General features: G+C 32.4%; 1 protein-coding gene across 1 annotated transcript; it reads left to right on the top strand.

The window, feature by feature from the left end:
• Window positions 1-15: 15 nt before the first annotated feature.
• On the top strand, window positions 16-21,598 carry LOC145265311 (S-crystallin SL20-1-like). The gene is made up of 7 exons (XM_080121084.1): window positions 16-148; window positions 6,154-6,249; window positions 9,298-9,330; window positions 10,553-10,668; window positions 15,411-15,686; window positions 18,320-18,427; window positions 21,434-21,598. The coding sequence occupies exons 1-7, from the start codon at window positions 16-18 to the stop codon at window positions 21,596-21,598; spliced, it is 927 nt and encodes a 308-aa protein (XP_079977210.1).
• Window positions 21,599-23,030: the final 1,432 nt, after the last annotated feature.

Raw genomic sequence — 23,030 nt, 5'->3', positions numbered from 1 at the left:
TCAAACAACTCCAATATGCCTAACTACACCCTCCATTACTTCAATGGCCGTGGCCGTGCTGAGTGCATGCGTATGATGTTCCATATGGCTGGCGTCAAATACATGGACAAGAGATACGAATTCTCCGACTGGGATCGTTGCAGGAATGGTAAGGAATTACATCTATCTATCTATCTATCTATCTATCTATCTATCTATCTATCTATCTATGAGTGTGTTTGTATGTCGGTGTGTCTGTCTGCCTGTTTTTATATCTATTTGGTTACTTATATGTATCTATATCAACGTCGGTATATTTATTTGTAGAACGAGCAACCTATCTAACTAAGCTGTCTATATATATATATATATATATATATATATATATATATATATTCACATATTTACATATCTATCAATCTGTCTTTCGATCAATCTATCTATTGATATTTCTGTCTAGTCAGCTAAGGGCTTTATTAGTTATCTTTCTATCTATCGATCTATTTAATTGATTATCTAACTAGCTATCTCACTGTCTTTATATCAATGTATATGCTAGTGTGTATCTATCTACCTGTCAATATATGTACGTATGTATGTATGTATGTATATGTCAGGTCATACTGGTACCATGTAACCCAGTACTATCTACCTCATGGTTGGGTCACCAGCGACTAAACTGTTTCTCTCACCAGATTTGTTTGGTGAGGAGGGGGGCAAGTCTCCCTGAAGGATTAAAAAAAGACCTTCCAAAGAGCAAATGAATCCTTTTTCGGGATCAACGGCCAACTAGAACCGTGTGTGTTTGTGTGTGTGTTGGGTGGAGAGGGCTCCCGTAAGCCATGGTGAAGGCAATCTTTTTAGAAGAAGCAAATCTCTGATTAAAAAAAAAACATAAATCGGGAGACCAGTACCCGTATAAGCTGGTCTGCAGTTTAACTTGCTGCTGGCTATCTTGCTCTTGCTTATTGCTGAATCTCAACATTTTGAACCGAGAGAGAGACGTTGCTGTCGTACAAAGCTAAGACTCTGTAACATCATCTGTTTATAGATACTCCCTCAGGCATTTGTCTATAAGAATGGTCTTGTGGCGATGGAAAAGTTGTGACGTGTGGAGGCTTTAAATACTGGAAGCCTGTAATAATTGATCTCAATGACTGTCTTCAGTGTCAAGCCTGCTTGAGCGTGTGAATTAACCTGTAGGACTACAAAAAAAAGAAGTAATTTTTGGGTTCATGGACTTTAAGTGTCTGAGGGAATGGCACTCGCCTGGCAAGACGTTGCAATCATCATCCTGTATCTATCTATCTATCTATCTATCTATCTATCTATGTTTATTTCAGTCAATTCATATTTATCAGTCTTTCTAAACTCAGCTTATTCATATTTATTTATCTATTTTTCCATAATAATGTTAGTCTCTTTTGGGTCTTGAAATGTCCTTTATATACCTATTTACAATGACTCCCCATGGGACAGAGTAAGATACCAGGGTCGTTTTATAACGTGGAGAAAAGGTACAACAATAAAAAAAAATTGTCTCAGTCGTGAAGGACTGCTCCTCTACCGAAAGAGAACAAGAAATGGAAGTGCAGCATCTGAAGTCAGGTACTACATTTTGATCTTGACCAAAAGGCCAAGTAGTAAATGTGAACCCACTGTCATATATATATATATATATATATATATATATATATATATATATATATATATATATATATATATATATATATATATATAAATGTTGCCGGATTAATTGGTATTTAGTCGTCTTTAATTAGCATCTAAATAGACTGGAGGCAATGGTTTTTGTTATGGGTAAGACGGTTAATACATATAGTCATTCGTTCAAATAAAAAATATATAGAAAATTAAACAAATAGTATGATTGTTAATTGATACAGCCGACGTTGTGTTTATGATACGATGTATATTATTAAAGTTGAATCCGTCTCTGAAACAATGGTACACCAACTTCAATTATTATTGTTTGAATGTTTGTAACTTATCATGAAGTATTTATAACAACTTCTCGTAATTCCCAGGCCTCCCCTCTAATATAAATATTAGTGAAATAATTACCTATCAATCCTGTTTCAGTGTTCTATATCTCGACCAAAATTTCTCTCTCTAGTTCTTTATCTCTCACAATGCATATACCTATATATATTTATATATATTTATATATGTATATACATATATTCTCTCTCTCTATATATATACACACACACACACACACACATATATATATATATATAGAGAGAGAGATAGTATGCATATATATACATATATATATACTCAAATATTTATATATATATATATAAAGATATAGAGATAGAGAGAGACATACACAGTAATATATATATATATATATATATATATATATATACAATGTTGACAAAAGAAAGTCCGCACTTTTAATCCTTTCAAAAACTTCAAATTTAATCTAAATTTAATGTAACTGTTTAAACAACCTTAACCTTATTTGATTTGCCTTTTATTTCTCTATAATTTTACCTGTACATATTTGACTTTTAATTGAAATACTCTCGTGTTCACGTCAATTTAAAAAAGAAATGACTTCAAATTGAGAAGGCAAAAAGAAAATCCGCAGCAACAGATTCACTTAACACCAGTTTAAAGTATTTCCCCATAATCAGTTTAAAATATCCACCAACAGGAAACAAGGCATATTTAATCGTAATTGTTGTTGTTTCAGGTTATACAACGTAACATGTAGTCCATATGCCACGACGTTCTCTTAGTGATCTGATAAATCTCTACCTTTCTAGTTTATCCAATCGAGAAATCGGCCGCAGATTGAAATGTGATGAGAAAACGGTACGAAAGACTGTACGAAAGCACCAAAACACCGGCAGTGTTCGTGATGCCCCTAAATCTGACGGTACTAGTTATTTCTAATAGGGAAGAAAATGCTATCGAGATCCGCAGCCTAAGAAACAGATTTGAAACGGCTCCCCAGATCCGACAACAATGCAATCTTGTTAAAAAGTGCTCTCTTTTTACTGTCAAGAACAGATTAAAGGAATTTAATTTGCGAGGATATGTTGCAAGACGCAAGCCAATGATTTCTGTAAAGAACAGAAAGCGTCGTCTGGACTTCGTCAGATGCAATAAAGATCATGACTCTTCATATTGGTCAAAAGTGCTTTTTAGCGACGAAAACAAGTTGAATAGGCTAGGCAGTAATAGTAGGCAGTACGTGTCGGAGGAAAGATGAATAATTTCATCCTAGGTGCTCAGTTTCAACGCTGCAAAGTAATGGAGGTTCAGTTTTGGTGTGGGGCATTATTATTACCAATGATACAGGGCCTATAGTTCGCTTGCAAGATCAAATTAATTCAACCAAATACATTAATATGTTGACTGAGAATTTTCTTCTGTACTTTTGTCGGAGTTTGGATGCTAATCTCATCTTCATGCAGAATAATGCTCCCATTCACACCGTTGGCAATGTAAAGAGGTTCTTGGAAGAGCATGGCATTCGGTGTTTTGATTAGCCTGCAACAATCTCCAGATCTCAATTCTATCGAAAACGTATTGTATTGCATCAAGCAACAGCTACGCAATGATAAAAGTTCAAATTTGGAAGAACTTAAAGAAAAGTGAGATGCCCTTTCTCCGGAGTTTTGCTGCAGTCTTATTCAAGGAATTCCCAAAAGATTGCAACCTGTAAAATTGCAGAAGGGATATGCTACTAAATATTAACTAGTCCATTGTGTTTCTGTTGTATTTGTGTTGCATTAATGTCCTAAAGTTACATTTAAATAACAATTTTCCATTGTGCGGACTTTCTTTTTGCCTCCTCAATTTGAAATTATTGTTTTTAGATAAACGTGAACAATAGAATATTTCAATTGAAAGTCAAATATGAACGCAAAATTATAGAAGAATAAAAGGCCAATCAAATGAGGTATAGTTTATTTAAACAGTTACATTAAATTTATCTTAAATTTTCAGTTTTTGAAAAATTTACAAGTGCGGACTTTCTTTTTGCCGCCCGTGTATATATAATTATATATAATAATGGCATTTAATAAACCTGAATCATATTTTGTAGTATTATAATGAAACTCCGAAAATGAACATTTAATGTTTATCTATCAGTATGCGTACTCCATAAAATCGTTCCACAACTGGTATGACACTATTGCACATGTTGAAAAGTGTGTATTATTTTTACTTACTTATTATATATATTTACTCTTAATTAATATTTACAGTTAAAGTAAAATCCATTTCATATGCTATTTGTAATTTGAAATTTGTTATAACTTTTACATTTTTATAAGTGTCCATATGTTGAATGTTTTCATATAAATCTCAGTTATTTGCATATTTACATAACTCTCGGTTAATTTTATAATCAAGTACGTCTATATTATCATTAGTATTCTTATATACGCTACTTTTCAGTGTATCTTTTAAGTTTATCTCTTACGCGTATCTTTTATAAGTATTGTTAAATTGTATCCTCATATAAGTCTCTTTTTATTTCATTCTCATATAAAATTTTAAAATTGTACCTTTATGTATGACTAGCGAGGGGTACCCGGCGTTGCCCGGGTGTTTTTAGGGGTATGTGAAAAAAACCCGAAAATGTGAAAAAAACAGGTGCCCGTGAAAAAAAAAAAAACGAAGCGTTCACGACGCGCAGTTGGAAAATAGTAAGTGTGTTAAAAAAAAACAGGTGCGTGTTTTTGATTGACGTGACGGCGATAGGTATTCAGCAGTTAGCATTTTGTGCATGACAGTTTTGAATGAGGTGAATAAATCGGTTTGTTTGTTTTTAAAAACCTGCTCCCGTTTTATTAGGAAGAGCGAAATGAAAGCTAAAGTCTGATATGACGAAGTCCACATTGAACAAACATGACTTAGCTCTCTTGAGACAACTGGCTAGAGTCGAGTTTCGCTTTTTTTATACCGAAAACCGAATGTAACGCGTGCCGATGCGGGAAATCTCGAATAATTAACGTTTGAAAGTCAATAAAATTAAATAGACAGGCGAGCTCCGTGGGTAACTCTGAGATATTACAATTTATAGATGATATAAAAAGTTTTAAGAAGTTGTGAACCGAGCAAGCGCTTCTCTGAAAACGCCTTTTGTGGACATCGAGAAAAAGCATACATACATACATACATTTTCGCTTTTATATATATAGATTATTTTTATTGTATCTTTATATATGAATATGTTAATTGTATCTTCATATGATATTTAATAGTATCTTTATTTAAGAATATTTGAATTGTATCTATATATATATATATATATAAATATTTTAATTGTATCTTTATATAAGAACATTTTAATTGAACTTTTATATAAAAATATTTTAATTGTATCTTTAAATAAGGATAATTTGATTATATCATTATAAGAGAATATTTATATTGTATCTTTATATAGCGGTATTTAATTGTATTTTTATACATTTGTATCTTAATTAAATCTTTATATGAGAATATTTTCATTCTACGTTTTTATAATAGTATTATATTATATCTTAATATGAGACTATTTAATTGTACCTTTATATATGCATATTTTAATAGTATTTTTATGTAAGAATATGCTTGTAGTATCTCTATATAAGAGTGACTTTATGTTATCTTTATATAATGGTATTTTTGGATCTTTATATAAGATTTTTTTAATATGGTCTTTATATAAGAATATTTTAATTGTTTCTTTATATAAGGATATTTTTGTCGTGTCTTAATTTAAAAATATTTTAATCGTATATTTATATAAGAATATTTGAACTTTATCCTTACATAATGACATTTTGGTAGCATCTTTATATAAGAAATATTTTAATTGTATTTTTATATAATAATATTTTAATCGTATCTTTATACAAATTCATATATATATATATATATATATATATATATATGTATTTATATATACCTTTATTTATATTATTTTTTGCGTCTACAAGTCGCTTTAGTTTGTATTTTATATAGGTCATTTTATTGAATTTTAATATAAGTTTTTATTCTTACCATTTGTACTTGTTTTTATATTAATCTTCATGTTATTTTTAACTCTATCTTTGGCATAAGTTTATATTATTTGTAATATCATATAGTTTCCTTTCTTTTTATTTTTACTATTTTATTTTCATAGAAATTATTTCTTATTTTCAGATTTCCCTTGTAACTACCTGCCTTGTCTGGAAATGGACGGCGGCATGAGGATGCCCGAAACCATGTCCATTTGCAGGTATTTGGCCAGAGAATTCGGTAAGTAAAACGTTTCTATGTATACCAAAGAACAAATCATAAAAGTATAGAATTTAAAAATGTTGAATTGAAAGTTATGTTTAATCTTAAAAGAGTTTTCGTTATGTAGAAAGTCTATATAAGTATCGGGCTTTAAAATTCTGCAGGCAAAGTGAAAAGATCTTTCTCGTGTGACACGAAAAATTATACACGGGAATGCAAAATGATTCAATGTTTTATGGAGAAATTCTGGATTCTGATTCGTTGCTAACAGAAAGTGACTCCATTTGATTGACCACTTTCTATCGCCAGTGTCTATAAGGAGAACCTTCTGATTTTTAAAAAAAAGATCATACCCTTTTATTATATCAAAATTATTGCGACATTTTTTCATGTTACGGGTCTATGACAAAACACATACCGCTTTCTGTGCCGATCGTGAAAATAAAACAAAATAATACGTATTTTTATATAGATCTCTAAAACCAACACTTTCGCATGGTATTAAAGGTGGAGGTAACATGGTAGTGTCAGAACTAACCGACTAAAAAATGTCTCGTGTATTATTAAGAGGAGACAATATCAGGAACCATTGTACTCCGGTCGCTTTCGCTTATGTGTTTCGCGAAATTATGCAAATCTATGCGGATACCAAAATTTGTTCTGCGTATATTCTATCGTGATTTGATTGTCTGTTGTTGGTAAAGTGGCCTAATTTTTGTATATGCAACTGCGTGGTTATTCTACATGAGTTATGCAATAGATAAAACGAATCGCAATGATTCTTGTCTGTTCAACTCTGTGCCATACATGTGGCAATTAAATTGCCGTAATAATTACGCAAAAATTACAGTTTGAAAATTGCTATTCATATTCCTATATCGGTTGCTGGTCGTTATTATTGCTCTAGTTTCCACGTAATCCTTCCAAACTAAGTGAATGGCTTATAATATGATAAAATAATATTCATGCCTTCCAACATCTCGACACAAGAGGGTGAAAGACAATGTGTTGTGCGCAATCTTTGTTCCAACTCCAGTTAGGTAGAAGAGAGAGAGAGAGAGACAGAGAGAGAGAGAGAGAGAGATCCAAATCCCTAAGTATATATATATATATATAATCTTTAAAGAAATTACATTAGACCTTCGACACTCAAGTGTGCTTTGAAATTGATACTATATTGTTACAAGCCTCTCGCGTTGGGCAATGTTATGTTAGAACTGTTTTGAATGCATTCCCACATACGTAGTTAGTTTCACTTATGTTTATCAAATCGACTGGAGATGCCCATAAAATTGATCGAAGACAGTCACCAGTTATTTACCATGATCTTTGCTCGAAACCACTGACCAGTGGAGAAGAGAGTGAAAGTTCAAAATCACTAACTAGTTATATCTCATCAGCCCATGTACCTACACGTCTGCATGACTCACGCTTTATCAAACATACCCTTTTCTGTTACTTTAAGTAATATTACGTCGTATCCAATTTGAGTTTATTCCTATAGTCTAGGAAATTTTCAGCTAGGACAATCAAGTTACCCGCTACTAAAACCACATTGGTTTTGTTTCCTATTATTTTCAACTAAATAATATACTAGTGGAACTACCGTTCAATATCTAACCTGGTCAACAAAGATTAATTCATGCAGGCGAAACAATCCTTAGGCACAATCGTCTAAGGCATTTAATTCTTACTCCACCACTAACAACATCGGTTGTAAGAGAAAAAAATGGGTTTTGTATTATCGTTATCTACGCATTTTCGTGAAATCTCGCTTAGTTATGTAGAAAATTTAACTATTTAAAATATATAATAATTTACTGTATCTGTAAAATATTTGAAATAGAAAAAATATCATTCATGGTAAAATGACTTCAGTGAGTTTTGGGACACCTTGTATAACAATTTACTCTATCAGTCGCCTAATCATACAAATTATATGAAATTCTGTCCCTCGCAACGATGAAAACTATCTAACTATCCTATGGATGGTGGATGATACGCGATGAGTGCTTTATTTAATACTAGCGAGGGGTACCCAACGTTGCCCGGGCGTTTGGAGGTGTGGGGGGTTAAAAAAGTAAATATGAGGATCGAACCCGAATCGTTGAGGCAAAGTTGTAAATTAAAGTGTGAAAAAAAAAACGCGCGACGTTAACCATTGCCCCACCGCGAGATGCTAATGGAAACACGTTTGGATTTATTTAATTACTTGGATTTAGCAGATGCCCGTTTTAATGAGTTAATGAGGTCAAGTTTGACTGCGGGATAGTATTCATTTACTGCTGAACGCTTCCCCCCCTCCCCAAGATGTTATAGGAAAAAGACTAACTCACATGCGGCGAGCGACAAATATTGAATATTTATCTTCCCGAAATCAAGCAGATTAAATAGACAGGCGAGCTTCGTTGTTAACTGTGAGATATTACGATTTATATGTGATATAAAAGTTTTAAAACGTTGTGAAGCGAGCGACCGCTTCTCTGAAAAAAGCCTTTTGCTGACATGCAGAAAAAGCGAACACACATACATACATACATACATTTTCACTTTTACATATATATAGATGAAGCGGGTTTACGAAAAAACAGTTGCAGTCTTGTCACAGCAAGTTTGCTCAATCAGCAAGACAAGGATGAGACAGCTGAAGGCACGGTAAGATTCAATGGGTGTTATAATTATCGACGTCCTCATATATAAAGCGCATGGTATTCTCAAATGGTCACCTATCTGGTACTGGCCAGGCTCAATGTTGCCTAAGTTCGGTAATCTAACGCGACCTGCTTTGTAGACGAGATTATTCCGCATAATAAATACATATGTAAAATCTACAGGAATTTAGTCAATGAATCAGGGGTCGTCTATTTCAATCGATGCACATATTCTTCTATGTAGGTGGACGATAGAATTAAAACTCTTTCAGTTTACGACGTGAAATAATAAAAATGAACTATATGGGAATGTGAAGGAAACAGGCAATACAGTGTGAGTCCGGTTTGTCTAGTTCTTCAAGAAAGTCCTATTGAGTTAGTTTTTAGAATTATAAAATTCTTTTTTTTTCCACAGGAATCAAGGCCCGTGGGCCACTCGACGATAAAGGTTAATAGGTATACATAAGTTAATGTTATTATAGCGTAGTAAACATAAGTAGTGGAAATTTTGTAAATTGGATTACTTAGGGGGACGGTTCATCAAGAACTTGTTTACGTTGGACTTGAAGAAAATCAGATTGTAGTCAGCTGGAAAGCAGGCAAACGGAAGAGAGTTACACAGGTGTGCAGTTATAAGAAAGAAGCTTTGTCTATGGAATCTATATTTACGTTTAGGCACAGATAAAGAGTAGGAAATTGTTGATAGTGGTGTTGGCTAGGCAGGTGTTTTTCGTGAAAGTTTGGCGAGGAGGGACCATAGACTGGAGCTCAGACGAGAATTTGATATGAAAAGAACGATAAAGCAGAGACAGGCTTGCAACGTTTTTTCTGTAGGAATAGGGCGATTAAAGCGGCTTATTAATATTTACTTAGCATAAAGCTCTTTATTTATATTGGGGAATCAGCATTAATTTTTTAAAATATTTTAGACACAGTTGCATTTTAAGTAGTAGCAGAAACAAACTTATTAAAGAATATATAACATTTTCATTTTTTGGAGTATCTCCCCAATCAGTATATTCGCGTGTGATTACAGTTGTTTCAAATCAGAACAATATTACACATATAAATTGTTTCATGGTGAAATGGAATGTTTTTGAAATTATTGTAAAAATGGAACAAAACTGTTTTGGAGAGTGATTGGAAAGAAGAACATTCCTTTGTCTATATCGTAAATAGATCGAAACAATGTACTCATAAACTTATAATATTTTGAAATATGAGATATTATTTTAAAATATTAGGGCAACGAATAAGCTATTGAAATCGGAAATTTTATTGAATTATCTCCCTTTGATCTGAAACATCAGATGTTTAAGTAAAAAAATGTCTCCGATTATTTTATAATATTGTACTGTACTTTATACATTTCATATGTAAATAACTGGTACAAAATGCGAAGTCATTCATATTGACAAAAATTTACCTTCGTATGAAAATAGGATACTAAACAGTCTGTCAGTTTCTGACTTTGTGTATTAACGGAAATTATTTGCCGATGAATAAAAGAGTTTTATATTTTTTTTATTAAGAGAAATGATACAAATTAATAACATTTGTTTATTGCTACGGGCATTGTTGGACTGAATTTGTAAAAAAAAAAGTCGAAATTATAATAATATATAACATTTTCGAAGTTATTGTTAATTGATAAAAACACCTTTTTTTAGGATTCTACCCTAAAAGCAGCATGGACATGTTCAGGTGTGACTACATCTGCGATTGCTTCTATGAAATCATGGATGATTATATGAGGTACTTCCACTGGAAGAACGGACGCTTCAGGGTAAGTCTGCTATTTCAAAACAAAACAATATTACACACATCCATATTTCAACTATTGTAGATTATGAGTTGATTATAAAAAAGGGTGCATTAAAAATTAATATTAATTTAAACTTAATACCTCTCTGTGTACACGCCGAGAAAAAGGAAAGATGAAACGAAAAATTAGACATCATAGTAAGCAAAAAAGTATTTTTGATATAGAAAATTCCTGCTGAGGTAACTATAGTATAAAGACACAAATAAAAAAGAAAGAAACTAAAACTACAATACTCGAAGACATAAGTAAAAAAATGCCATAAAGCAATTTTGTGTATATATATATATATATATATATATATATATATATATATATATATATATATATATATATATATGTATTCCAAATTTAATGATGTCGACTAGTTTACATTTTATTCCATAAATTACGTTGAAATGCACAACAAGAATAAATTTTAAGATGGTCAACCTCATGGAATTTCGAATATAGAATTTTGTTATTTGTTTATGTTATGCTCTGTAATTACATTGAGCTTTATAAATTGAGGATTGATATACATAAAATAGTGAAATATAATTGAAAAACATATTTACACAGATATATATACATATATATCAGTATCAGATAATACATATATTAAGTTTATTTATACAACATTAATGGCTACATATGTGCATACATGTTTCTGTAATCACCCATGCTAAGGGAGATTATGTCTTCAAGCCATGAATTATCTTCGAAAAACCCCAAAAGTCATGGCCTGAAGATGTAATCTCCCTTAGCACGGGTGATTACAGAAACATGTATGCACATATGTAGCCATTAATGTTTATATAAATAAACTTAATGTACCTGCTCTGTTTACTTATTGAGCACTTTTTGGTAGATACATGTTGTTTCATTGGATGCACCTCTAGGAAAGTTAAGTCTACCGCCATAATATATATATATATATATATATATATATATATATATATATTTAAATAAGGGAGTAGTCACCAACAATGTGTATTTTTTAACATTATTTTATTATTCCGTGTCTTGGTTTTTCATTGAGATTTATGTTTGGATCATTGTAATAATGTTTTTAAGTCATTGAAATCGTTTACGTACGTTTCAGACGGTCTGATGCGTCCTCGTCAGAAATTATTTTCAAATGTGTAAAAATGGCGATTTTCGTAGTTAGTTTGAAGTTTTTCCAAGGGTTGGAGGCTTGTAAGTGTTTATTATACATTGGTATGATGAATTTTTATTGCTTTTTTATTGTTTTTTATTTGGTTTGTCCAGGGAGATTTTGACCTCGCTGTAGTCAGTCGCTATCTCTTTCTGCTAATGTGTTTTTCTTTTCCTTTAGGGTGGGTTAGGGTGTGTGTATGTGTGTGTGTGTGTGCGTGTGTGTTTATGTGTGTGTGTGCGCGTGTGTGTGCGTGTGTGTGTTTGCTTTTATTGGTTTGGGAATGTGTATATTGTTTTATAGTATTTTGGGGTTATTTGCTTTCTTAGGAAGGCGGCTGTGGTCCGAGGTCGTTACTAATGTGTATATGTGGGGAGGGGGGACTGGCTCTTCTGAAGTAAGGGTAGGGGTGCTTTCATTCTATTTTGATATTTATTTTTTGGATTCTTGGATTTTAGTATTGTGATTTTTCGTTTTAGTCTTTTATATATATTCATACATACACACGCATACATAATAGGAGATGAGAAATAAAAGTTACATATATCTTTATTATAGGCGCTCGAACATTTCTAGGCCGTGGCAATTCGAAACTAAATGTATGTAACCAGAAGAGGAGAATAGTCAGTATTATACAAAGTATACAAAGTAAAATTAAAAAAACACCGACTTTATGATATTTTGTTCGGAAATGGGAAATATCTCATTCATATCAATAGAAAAAAATTATAAGTATATATTAGTAGAACAGACAAATAGAAAAATAGGAACCACAAAAAAGGGGAGTGGTGAAAAAAGTAGAGGAAGATATAAAGACTTAAAACAAAAATACAGTTTGTATTACTGTACACAAAGATTCGAAAAGTCAAAAAACAAATGCACCAAACATTGATTATATTGCTCTTTTTTCCGCTTACTTGGCAAATCTTAATCATATTTTGCAAAGCTAAAAGCAAAAAACAAATATATAACAAATAAATGTTATCAAAGGCAAGATAAGTTACTTTTCTACCTAACTGGATATGTTTTTAGTGTTTTTATTTAATATAACATGTTTATTCAGCTCGAAAAACTTACAGTGTTTACCAATGTATTGGAAAATTAAAAATAGCGCCCGACTCTCTCTTTCACAAAGTAAGTTTGGGAAAAGAAGTTAAATATAAAAATAAACTAAACAAAATACTTTTAAAAACCCACCAAATATATGTCAGCCTATGTCACGGTAACATATATTGAGCGAGTTTCTAACAATATTGTAGTACTATTTATTGATAAAGTAGAACCTCGTGATACGGCATTAAAATCTAGAAACAAAATACAATACAGTATATAATACACATGGATATAATCAAATAACATCATAAATAATATTGTAAGGTAGGGAAAATGCCGTAAGCAGAGACCGCAAAAACATCGTATTCCACATCGTAATTTGAAAAGCCGTATTCTAAAGCCACCGTATCCCGAAGTTCTACTGCAAAGTTGTTGATATGTATAGAATCGCTCGAATTAAAAAGTTTTAAAAGTTTATATATACATAGTTGCCCGGCGCTATTTGGTTGTAAAATACGCTTAAATATGGTATTTTAACTTATGCAGATTTCGTATTGATTATAATAGCACTAATCTCCTATTAATTCTTGTACTGAAGATCGCGGAAGGCACGGTAGAAAATACGTTTAAATATGAGATTTTAATTCATACGGATTTCGTATAAATTAATATTAAGTCAATTGTACCCAATATATAATAAACAGATGAATTGAATTGAAAAAAAATACTAAAGTGCAATTAACTTTAAACCAAAATCAAAACATTTCGCGCTCCATTTGCCTTTACATAAGCAGTAACTTGTTGCTACACAGTTATGAGAATGTTTCGATAGCTGCCTGAAGAGATCTCTAGTAAACTAGATACCTCTTCAGGCAATAACGCTTATGTTCAAAAGCGGAATCCTTCTGAATATGATCTTTTGAATAGAAGCACTGTTTCCTGAAGAGGTCTCTAGTTACTATATACTAGAAGAGCGAACCATTCTCATGATTGTGTAGCAACGAATGACTGTCTTATGTGAAGACAGATTGAAAATGTAACTTGCTCTATTTTTTGTATTGAGCACTCTTGTATTTACCTCGATATATTTAACTGGTTACCCTACCTTTGAAACATACAACATCAAACTATATATATATATATATATATATATATATATATATATATATATATATATATATATAAATATAAATATATATATACACATATATATATATATTTATATATATATATATATATATATGTACGTATGTAATTTTTCCATTTTTCGTGCAAAAAAGTTCCATAGTCGTCCATCTTTTTTTTCTTTTCGTCACTTTTTGCAAATACTTTCGACTGAGTTTTATCGGTCTTCTTAAAGCAGTTTTTGATTACTGTCTTGTTTCAATCTGAATACTTTTATATGCTTCAGTAAAAATTACATTTAAATTTCTTGAACTAATGAAGCGCCCCGTGTGTAAAAGAAATACGTTTTTAACGTGTAAAAATGTGGCTAAAATAAATGTACAATGGTTTTAAAAGTGTGATATACGAAATTGTATATCATTTTTTTTATCATATATATATATATATATATATATAGTATATTAACAATAACACACATACACACACACATATATAGTATATTAACAATAGCACACATACACACATATACATATATATATATGTATTATTTGGGGTAAACATTTACATATGGTCGCTACAAATAGCTATCTGTTTCAGTCAAAGAGACTTCATTAGGCGACCTGGAACCTCTAGGTTTTTCCTTTTAGCATCGAGAGGTTCCAGGTCGCCTAATGAAGTCTCTTTGACTGAAACAGATGTCTATTTGTAGCGACCGTATGTAACTGTTTACCTAAAATATTAAAAAAATATTTTGCTCTTTTTTATTGAGCACTATTTAACAACCTCGTTGTCTTCTTTCTGACATTTGAACACCTCAAACCTGAAAGGTATATATATATATATATATATATATATATATATATATATATATATAACTACTTCATTTATTCACATAAAATGAATATACGAAAGTATAGATTTATGCGTAAACTTTAAGTATTTACTTCAAAAGTGCTCAATACGTAGGTAGAGCTAGTTAATAATTTATATATATATATTTTATAAATTACTATATATATATATATATATATATATATATTAATCCTAAACGCTACACAATTTTGCAATATGTAGAAAATATGCACAAATAAAACTGATTGTAATAGTTAAATGGAAGAAAAGATGGAATATGAATAATAAAATTAATGAAAGTTCGTTTTCTTGAATATGAAATGTGCAACTTTGTTAACTTTGATGAAATCGCCTGCATGTTTATAACTAAGTTCGTTTCAAACAATTTTTAATCGAGAAAAATACGTTTTTATATCGATATGAGTGCGACAAATGTATGCGTGTATGCACGCGTAGAATGTTGTGACTAAACTCTAATATTGCAAATAACGTTGTTCTATTTCTATACTCAATTGAACGTATCTTTTATATTCACCAGTATAACTGGATGGAAGGTGGCATGATGGGCTCCAACATGGGATCCAGTGGAATGATGATGGGATCTAACATGGGATCCAGTGGTATGATGGGATCCGGCGGCATGATGGGATCTGGTGGAATGATGGGATCCGGTGGAATGATGGGATCTGGTGGAATGATGGGATCCGGTGGAATGATGGGATCTGGTGGAATGATGGGATCCGGTGGAATGATGGGATCTGGTGGAATGATGGGATCTGGTGGAATGATGGGATCCGGTGACTGCGACTATGAGGTAAGTTCTATTTTATCCCAATCGGCGTATATAATAATTCGTATACATCTTCCTGGGAAAGGAAGGGAATCTTCCGCTACACTTCACGGTAGTAACTTATGGAAAACGGCCTTCAGATCGCCGTACACTACAATTTGCTAGATTTATGTACCTCCCTTGCACCAGAAGATTGTGCATGTAGCATATAGTAAGATTTTAGATAGTAAAGGGCGCAAATGATTATATGCCTACATTTTTGAATTCACAGACTAGGCCGTTTAAGATATCGGCTTTTAAGAACTGAAATGCACCAAACATTTATGATATTGCTCTTTTTTCCGCTTACTTGGCAAATCTTAATCATATTTTGCAAAGCTAAAAGAAAAACCCAAACTGCTCTAGTAAAAACACCCAAATAAATCACAAATAAATATGCAAAGATGTATGATCTTGAAACATAAACACATTTGCTGAAATGGATTCCGCATCAAATAACCGGAAAAAAAATTGATATACCTCAAAATAAAACAAACTAATCTAAACTCAATTTAGCGATACTTAATAACTTGAAGCATCAAACTGTTACATTAAATAACACGAAAAAAGGGGTGATGTGCCATGAAACAAAACAACTAATCTAAACACAATTAATAAATATGTGAGAATAATAAACTGCTTGAAACAAAATTTTGGCATTAAAAAGGGGTGATATGGCATAAAACAAAAAGTTCAAAACCAAAGACGATGAATCAATATTTGAAGAAATAAACTAATCGAAGCATGAAAATGTGGCATTATATAATCCGAAAAAGCGGTATATACCGTACATAAAAACACCAACATAACCTTGTTCTACAGAATCTTTAAAAATCGGGGTTATTTATTTTGATAGTAATTGTCTGTATTTTTAAGATAAGGCGTTTTCATTTATTGAGATTGTCGGACTGACTTCCTCACCTTGGTTGTTATAGTCACAACGTTTCGGCCATTTTGCCCTCCGGCCTTCATCGGGTGTTTTGTATCGAACAGTTCGATACAAAACACCCGATGAAGGCGGGAGGGCAAAACGGCCGAAACATTGTAACTATACAAAACACCCGATGAAGGCCGGAAGGCAAAACGGCCGAAACGTTGTGACTATAACAACCAAGATGAGGAAGTCAGTCCGACAATCTCAATTATTTATTTTAATGTCGAACCTCCGACTGATCGTCATATCTGAAGAACATATGCGGTTTCTCTTATTATTTAGGGTGTCCAGAATCTAAAAACCATAGTCGACAGTTTCATAAACAATTAAAACACACATGTACTGACATTTTATACAAGCAACGTGCCAAAAATGTTTATGTGCGTATTGTTTTGATTCCTTCGTTAATATTACTAGTCTCCCGGTCCGAAATAAAGTCCTATAAATCAAATCTCAACTAACTTCGTATTACTGAGATCATTTTCTCTTTTTTATATAGTTTTCCTCAAGCATCGAAAAAATTCGGTTTTCCCTCATCCTAGCACCGGAAACTACCTTCATCTTTTTTCTCTAAGCATTTACATTATCTCTACAAAATGAACAAATAATTTTCTTGGCGTCATTATTTCTCTGTGTTGAATGGATTAGGCGTCGTTTTTTCATTAATTTTAAAGCTAATCTCTCCAGCTAGTGCTAGCATTGAGAGAAGGGAAAATATGTGTATGTTTGCTTGTACGTCTAACTAAAACTAAAAAATACAAAACTAATACGCACAAAGTTAATAGTTTCTAGATTAATGTATCGAATAAATATCTAAAATCTGAAAAAACGTATTCATTTTTTTTATCCTGATCTGGCGCAGCACTTGTGAACAATAATCGAGTTGACAGATATTTGATACAATAAGAAAAGGAAAATAACTCAGATTTTCAATGAAAATGTTACCTTTTTTTATTACATTTTCACCTCAAACAAGGCACATTGCCACTTTGGTGTAGGGGACTACTATCAGGGATACTATGTGGGGATATGGGCAGCAATATGTCTGTTCAAGTTACACTTGAACTTCTGCACGTCAGGGGCCGAAATGGAATTCCAAAGTCTAGCGGTTCTGGGGAAGAAACTACTAGAGTATAAATATCTGCGATGATTGAAAGGTCACTTTCGTCAAAAGCTTACACAGGCGTCATCAAAGTCAGTTCAATTCAGTGGAACTACAATGATCGAATAAAAGGATTTAAGGGTGTGCCTACCTCGACAATAGATGTTTCAGGTGTGTATGTAATAACAATTACAGGGATATCGTTATTCGTTTAAGATTAAAGCTCGAGAACTATCAAACTGTCGAATATCCGTGTGTCCCCCCACTTCTAAGCAAACGTCGATAACCGCCACCAACAATAAATCGTATTGTTATATTTTTATATATCAGTGTAGTGTCATTATTTTAAACAGTCAGAAATACAAAGTAATATGTTTGCTTTCTTCCCACATTTATACCACATCTGACTATCTGACCTCGCCAGACAATCCATTACAAAACTATCTATGAATTTCTAACGTAAAAGATAGCAATTACATTAAACTAGTGGAAACACTTCACTATACAAAGGTAGAAAGGATCTATATTAATAAGATAAGTTGCTTTCCTATCAATGCATTAATGTAAGATATTTTTTTGCAGAAATACATGCACTGGAGATACATGAACAGCTTCAACAGGATCATGCCCTTTATGGAGAGGACTCTGTGCATGCGCAATGGTGGCAGTAAGTGGTTCATGGGAGATCAGGTACGTATCACGGGAAGTCATGCATTTTATAAAATTTTATAGTATTTGTATCCATAAAAAATAACCATTTACGCGTGTTTCATGCAACAAAGCACTTATCAGCGTGGCTGACTTTGGCAAACATCTAACCAATAAATAGTTGTGATTGATGCACTAGTTTATATATGACAACAATATCCTATGCATGAGCGTATAGTACTTTTGCAGTGACATAAAATACTGTTATGTGTGGGTATTTTTGTCCCCGTCGAAGAGTCCACTTTAGTAACATCTTCTTTGTATATGTTCGAATTCAAGTTACCTGTGAATGTTAGGCCAAGGAGTTTAAATGATGAACTCTTTATATCACGAGCATTAAGGTACTCTGATCGGTATTATTTCTCTGTATCGGGAAGGGCATGTAGTGTAATACAATCCGCTTATAATGCGTCTACAAAAATGAAAGGAAAAATAAGCTTCGAACTTTATCATCAAGAGATATATGCGATAGATGAATGTTATTTCTACATGTGTGATTCATAAACATTATCTTTAAGATATTATCACACGTATAATATGAATGTGTGCTTTTTTTTTCAAAATACAACAAGCCTATGAAATATAAAAAGCCGCGGCGCTAAGTAGAAAAATCTGAGTGTCATGATGATAACTGGCTAATTTGATTGCCAACATAAGATATCCGGTCGCTATTTTGTGAGTATTTGTCAGTCTTATTCTTATTAAGTAAACGAAAATTCCATGGACAAAATGTATTTCCTAGAAATGTCAATCTATACAACACAATATCATGAGGTGCTAATTAATTTTGACTTAAAATATTCTTGATACTGCAATATTTTAATTTATCAATTTATTATATTTTTTCTTGTCCTTTTTCTTCCAGCTTTTCTTTTTTCCTTTACTTTTCCATGTTTAAGCTTAACCATATCACTTTTCATGCTCGAATTGTTTTATTGTAATCCATGATTTTCCAGGCTTCAAGTAAATGCACTTGTTCTTTGTTTAATTTCGGTCTTATTTTTTCCCCCATAAAAATAGAATACACATATGTAATAACAATGTACGGCACTCGTCTTCTTTCAATAAAACCCCTCGATTCTCTCCCTTTAATTCTTTTATTCTCACTGTTTCACGTGTTACTTCTTTTCTCGCTAACGAAACAAGTCATAAATAACATCACTCACCTCCTTACGTGTTTTTTTTTACGATTTTAAGCACCAGTAAATTTATCATAACTTCTGTTTTACTAAGCAAAAATTGACATTTTTAACACAATATAGCTGTGTTTCGACAAAATTTCAAGCAATTATTAGTTAAACTAATAATTGCTTGAAATTTTGTCGAAAAATGGGTGAGCAGTAAAAATTTAAAGCAGTTCGAAAAGACTAAATCTGTCACATAACCATATATTCAAACACTACCGTGTTTTAATTATATATATATATATATATATATATATATATATATATATATATATATATAATTTCATTGTAAGAAAATCGAATACAAAAATACTTCTTTCACCGTATTTGGTTTCTAAATGTTTTTTTTTTTAGGTTTTCATGAATCAATGTATTTTATTTCAATCTACAACACGTGACTAACGTTTTTCTAAACAAATTCAGACATAAAAAAAACAGTTTCCAGTTATAACACTGAGAGAAGTCAATATGTTGAGAGTCCTCGACTAAGTACAAACGAAAAGAAAATGTCTGTATATATAATTTTTAAAAAAGCCTTTACACAGACGAATTATATGCAAGAATTTATAATGTTTTCACTTTTTAAAAATTAATCTTGTTATGTTTGGGAATATTTGAGATGACGATTGTTTATTTGTATTATTTGAATTTTCAGGATACTGTTTTCATCTTGAGTGTCATTTTCACAACGTTTCGGTCGATGTAACATCCGATCTTCTTCAGGTGCAACTTCGCGAAGTCGGGAGTCTTTTGTGTTTCAAACTCGAACATATTTAGTCAAACTTGTGGCGTAGATGTTAAAGTGCTTAGTTAAATCCACTTGTAAGTTACACTCTTCTAGAGGTTTAAATTTCAATCCTCAATACAGGCGACACTCAAAAACTCAACTGCGAATTACTCAGGATTCCTTCTAACAGAGCCCGAATCGGTGCATATGAGAAAATCAACAACCGAAGAATAGCCAAAATATTAGCAGCAGCAGCAGTCGTTAAGAACTTATGCAAATTAGCGAGTGTGCGCAAGCTTGCGTTTTCAGAAAAAGATAGAAAAATATACCACATAGTCGGAAAAGGAGCCGGTTACTTGCCAAGGAAAATAGACCTGTAAATGCGAAGGCGAGAAGGTACGGTGGCGAGGAAAACAATTTTTAAAAGCACATGTGTGTGCGAATAGACTTGGAAAGATGCTGAAATGTTTTGTTTATTTTTTAAGAAAAACGAATAAATACATTCCTTTTGTACTTTTAAAAAATCCTTGTCCGATTTTTGTTTCTTACCTGTTATATTTTTGTGTTTCCCTTTGCGACGATACCAGACAACGTGTGGGTCTGAGATGTTTGAAATGTAACGACACAGCGTTACCGTATCAATTTCTAGCCATGTATGGCTGAGGAAACAAGAGTATGCTATCCCCGGGGATTAAAAAAGATGGGTACTGTTCTAAATTCCCGAGTTCGACAAAAAGATTCCCGAGTTACATAGAAATATTCATGAGTTTGACAAGATACACCTAAAGAAGGTCGAACCGCACGTTGTAAAAATAAAACCCCTAATGAGAAAATTAGAGTGAAGAATTAAAATAATACATACATTTGTCATCATAATTTGTTTCAATATGAGTTCTTATACTTACGTTTCTAATTTTGAAATACTGAATTTATTAACTAAATATTTGATTAAAGTCGAATAATTCTCTGATCCTTCGTAAATATTTTTTTAAATCTCATAATTTCGATATTTCAACTTGCACACTGTTAATTCAAGTTTGATGTACCTAACGATGATTTTTGTGTTTCTCTTTCCAGATGATGTGGTGCGACATGATGTTCTACTGTTGCATGGAGAACATGTACAATTCTTACCCCAACATGTTTAGTAGCTATCCCAAAATGATGGCTCTCTACAATCGCTTCGCATCTTATCCCAAGATTGCAAGTTACATGAAGAGCCGTTGTATGACCAACTGGTAAAAGAAGGTATCGTTTTCCTGCGCAAATTTCTTCGTTTTCTCATTTGGAATCGTTCACAGAAAATTAACCAAAAAAGGAGAATCTACAGTTTTAAGCGAGAAGCAAAAATCGGGAGAAAGAAATTGAAAATAAATTATTTTATATAAAAATCTTAAATAAATGAAATTTATCATTCAAATCTCATCGTCAGTGTTTTTTCTTTATTTTTTTCATTATTTTGTTTTATGACTAGCTGAAATATTTGGTGAGAGTTGTCAAATGTCTTTGTTACAATAAGAAGGACTGTTTACGAGAAGTCTGTATATGCCATCTGGTTTGGTTTGTTTGTTTTGTTTTACGACATATTGTTGTGTATCTTATCTAACTTTGTATTATCTAACTGTTTATTTAACGGACTATTGTCCACAGATCTCTTAATATCTATTTACGTAACGGCCTGTAACTTGTCTAGTGATTGTGGGTGCGTGTATGTGTGTCAACATATAATACGCGTACACATGACGACATACCTGTCCGCTGCTGTCTTTTGGCCGCTGCCTGAGGGGTCCGCCAACGTTTTGTGGAAGCTGGGTTCTGCTATAGCAAGCACGCATGCAAGACAGACACAATACGATGCATGTTTTTATATATCAGTTTATTTCACACCCAGAAATTTCGTCGGCCGTACCATAGAGGGAAATCGACGATCTCGGACTTGTGGCGTTTCTCTGCATCAATTTGGAGACCGTCGCTCTGGTGGTGTACCTGTTTATCCCATCTTGCTTGATCAGCTTCTCAGACTCAACTCCACTAAACTAACTCAAACCGGAACGACTGAAAAGTCACATCCGGTCCCCGCCTGCATAGTTCCACTGCAACTTACCGGCCACCCAGTTTGATACATGGCGCTTTGACTGTTTGATACATGACGCTTTGACTGTTTTTGCACCCGCATGTTCGCTCACTTTACTTTCCCACGATTCAATCTTCAGATAGATAATTAGATAGATAGATAGATAGATAACAAAATAAATAGATAGATAGATAGATAACAAAATAAATAAATAGATAGATAGATAGATAACAAAATAAATCCTTTCTACTTTGCTTTGCCCGACTATTACCTAAAAATATCAACACTTTATGGGTCATTTAATGCCGGATTAAGTTATTATCAAAAAAAGATTAATCTAGTGGCTCATATCTTCAAATATTTATTTGTGATGTTTAGTTTGGTTATATTGTTTTACAGTGTATGAACCTGATGTGGACCCAGGATAGGGACTACGGAAAGAAAACACGGAATACGGAGTAGGTGTATGTAAGATATATAAACAAAATGTTTAAAAAATAGGATAAAAGGGAAGCGGAGCTTACTATCTGGTGGTGTCTATTATGGGTTGTCGTATATGCTACGGACTACTAATACTGCTGTTGATTATACGGTATTATA

The sequence above is a fragment of the Euprymna scolopes genome, chromosome 40 (genome assembly GCF_053919585.1).
Source record: "Euprymna scolopes isolate OS-2025 chromosome 40, ASM5391958v1, whole genome shotgun sequence".
Taxonomy (NCBI): Eukaryota; Metazoa; Mollusca; class Cephalopoda; order Sepiida; family Sepiolidae; genus Euprymna; species Euprymna scolopes.
The sequence above is the reverse complement of the archived record's forward strand: the minus strand, read 5'-3'. Positions and strand labels throughout refer to the sequence as shown.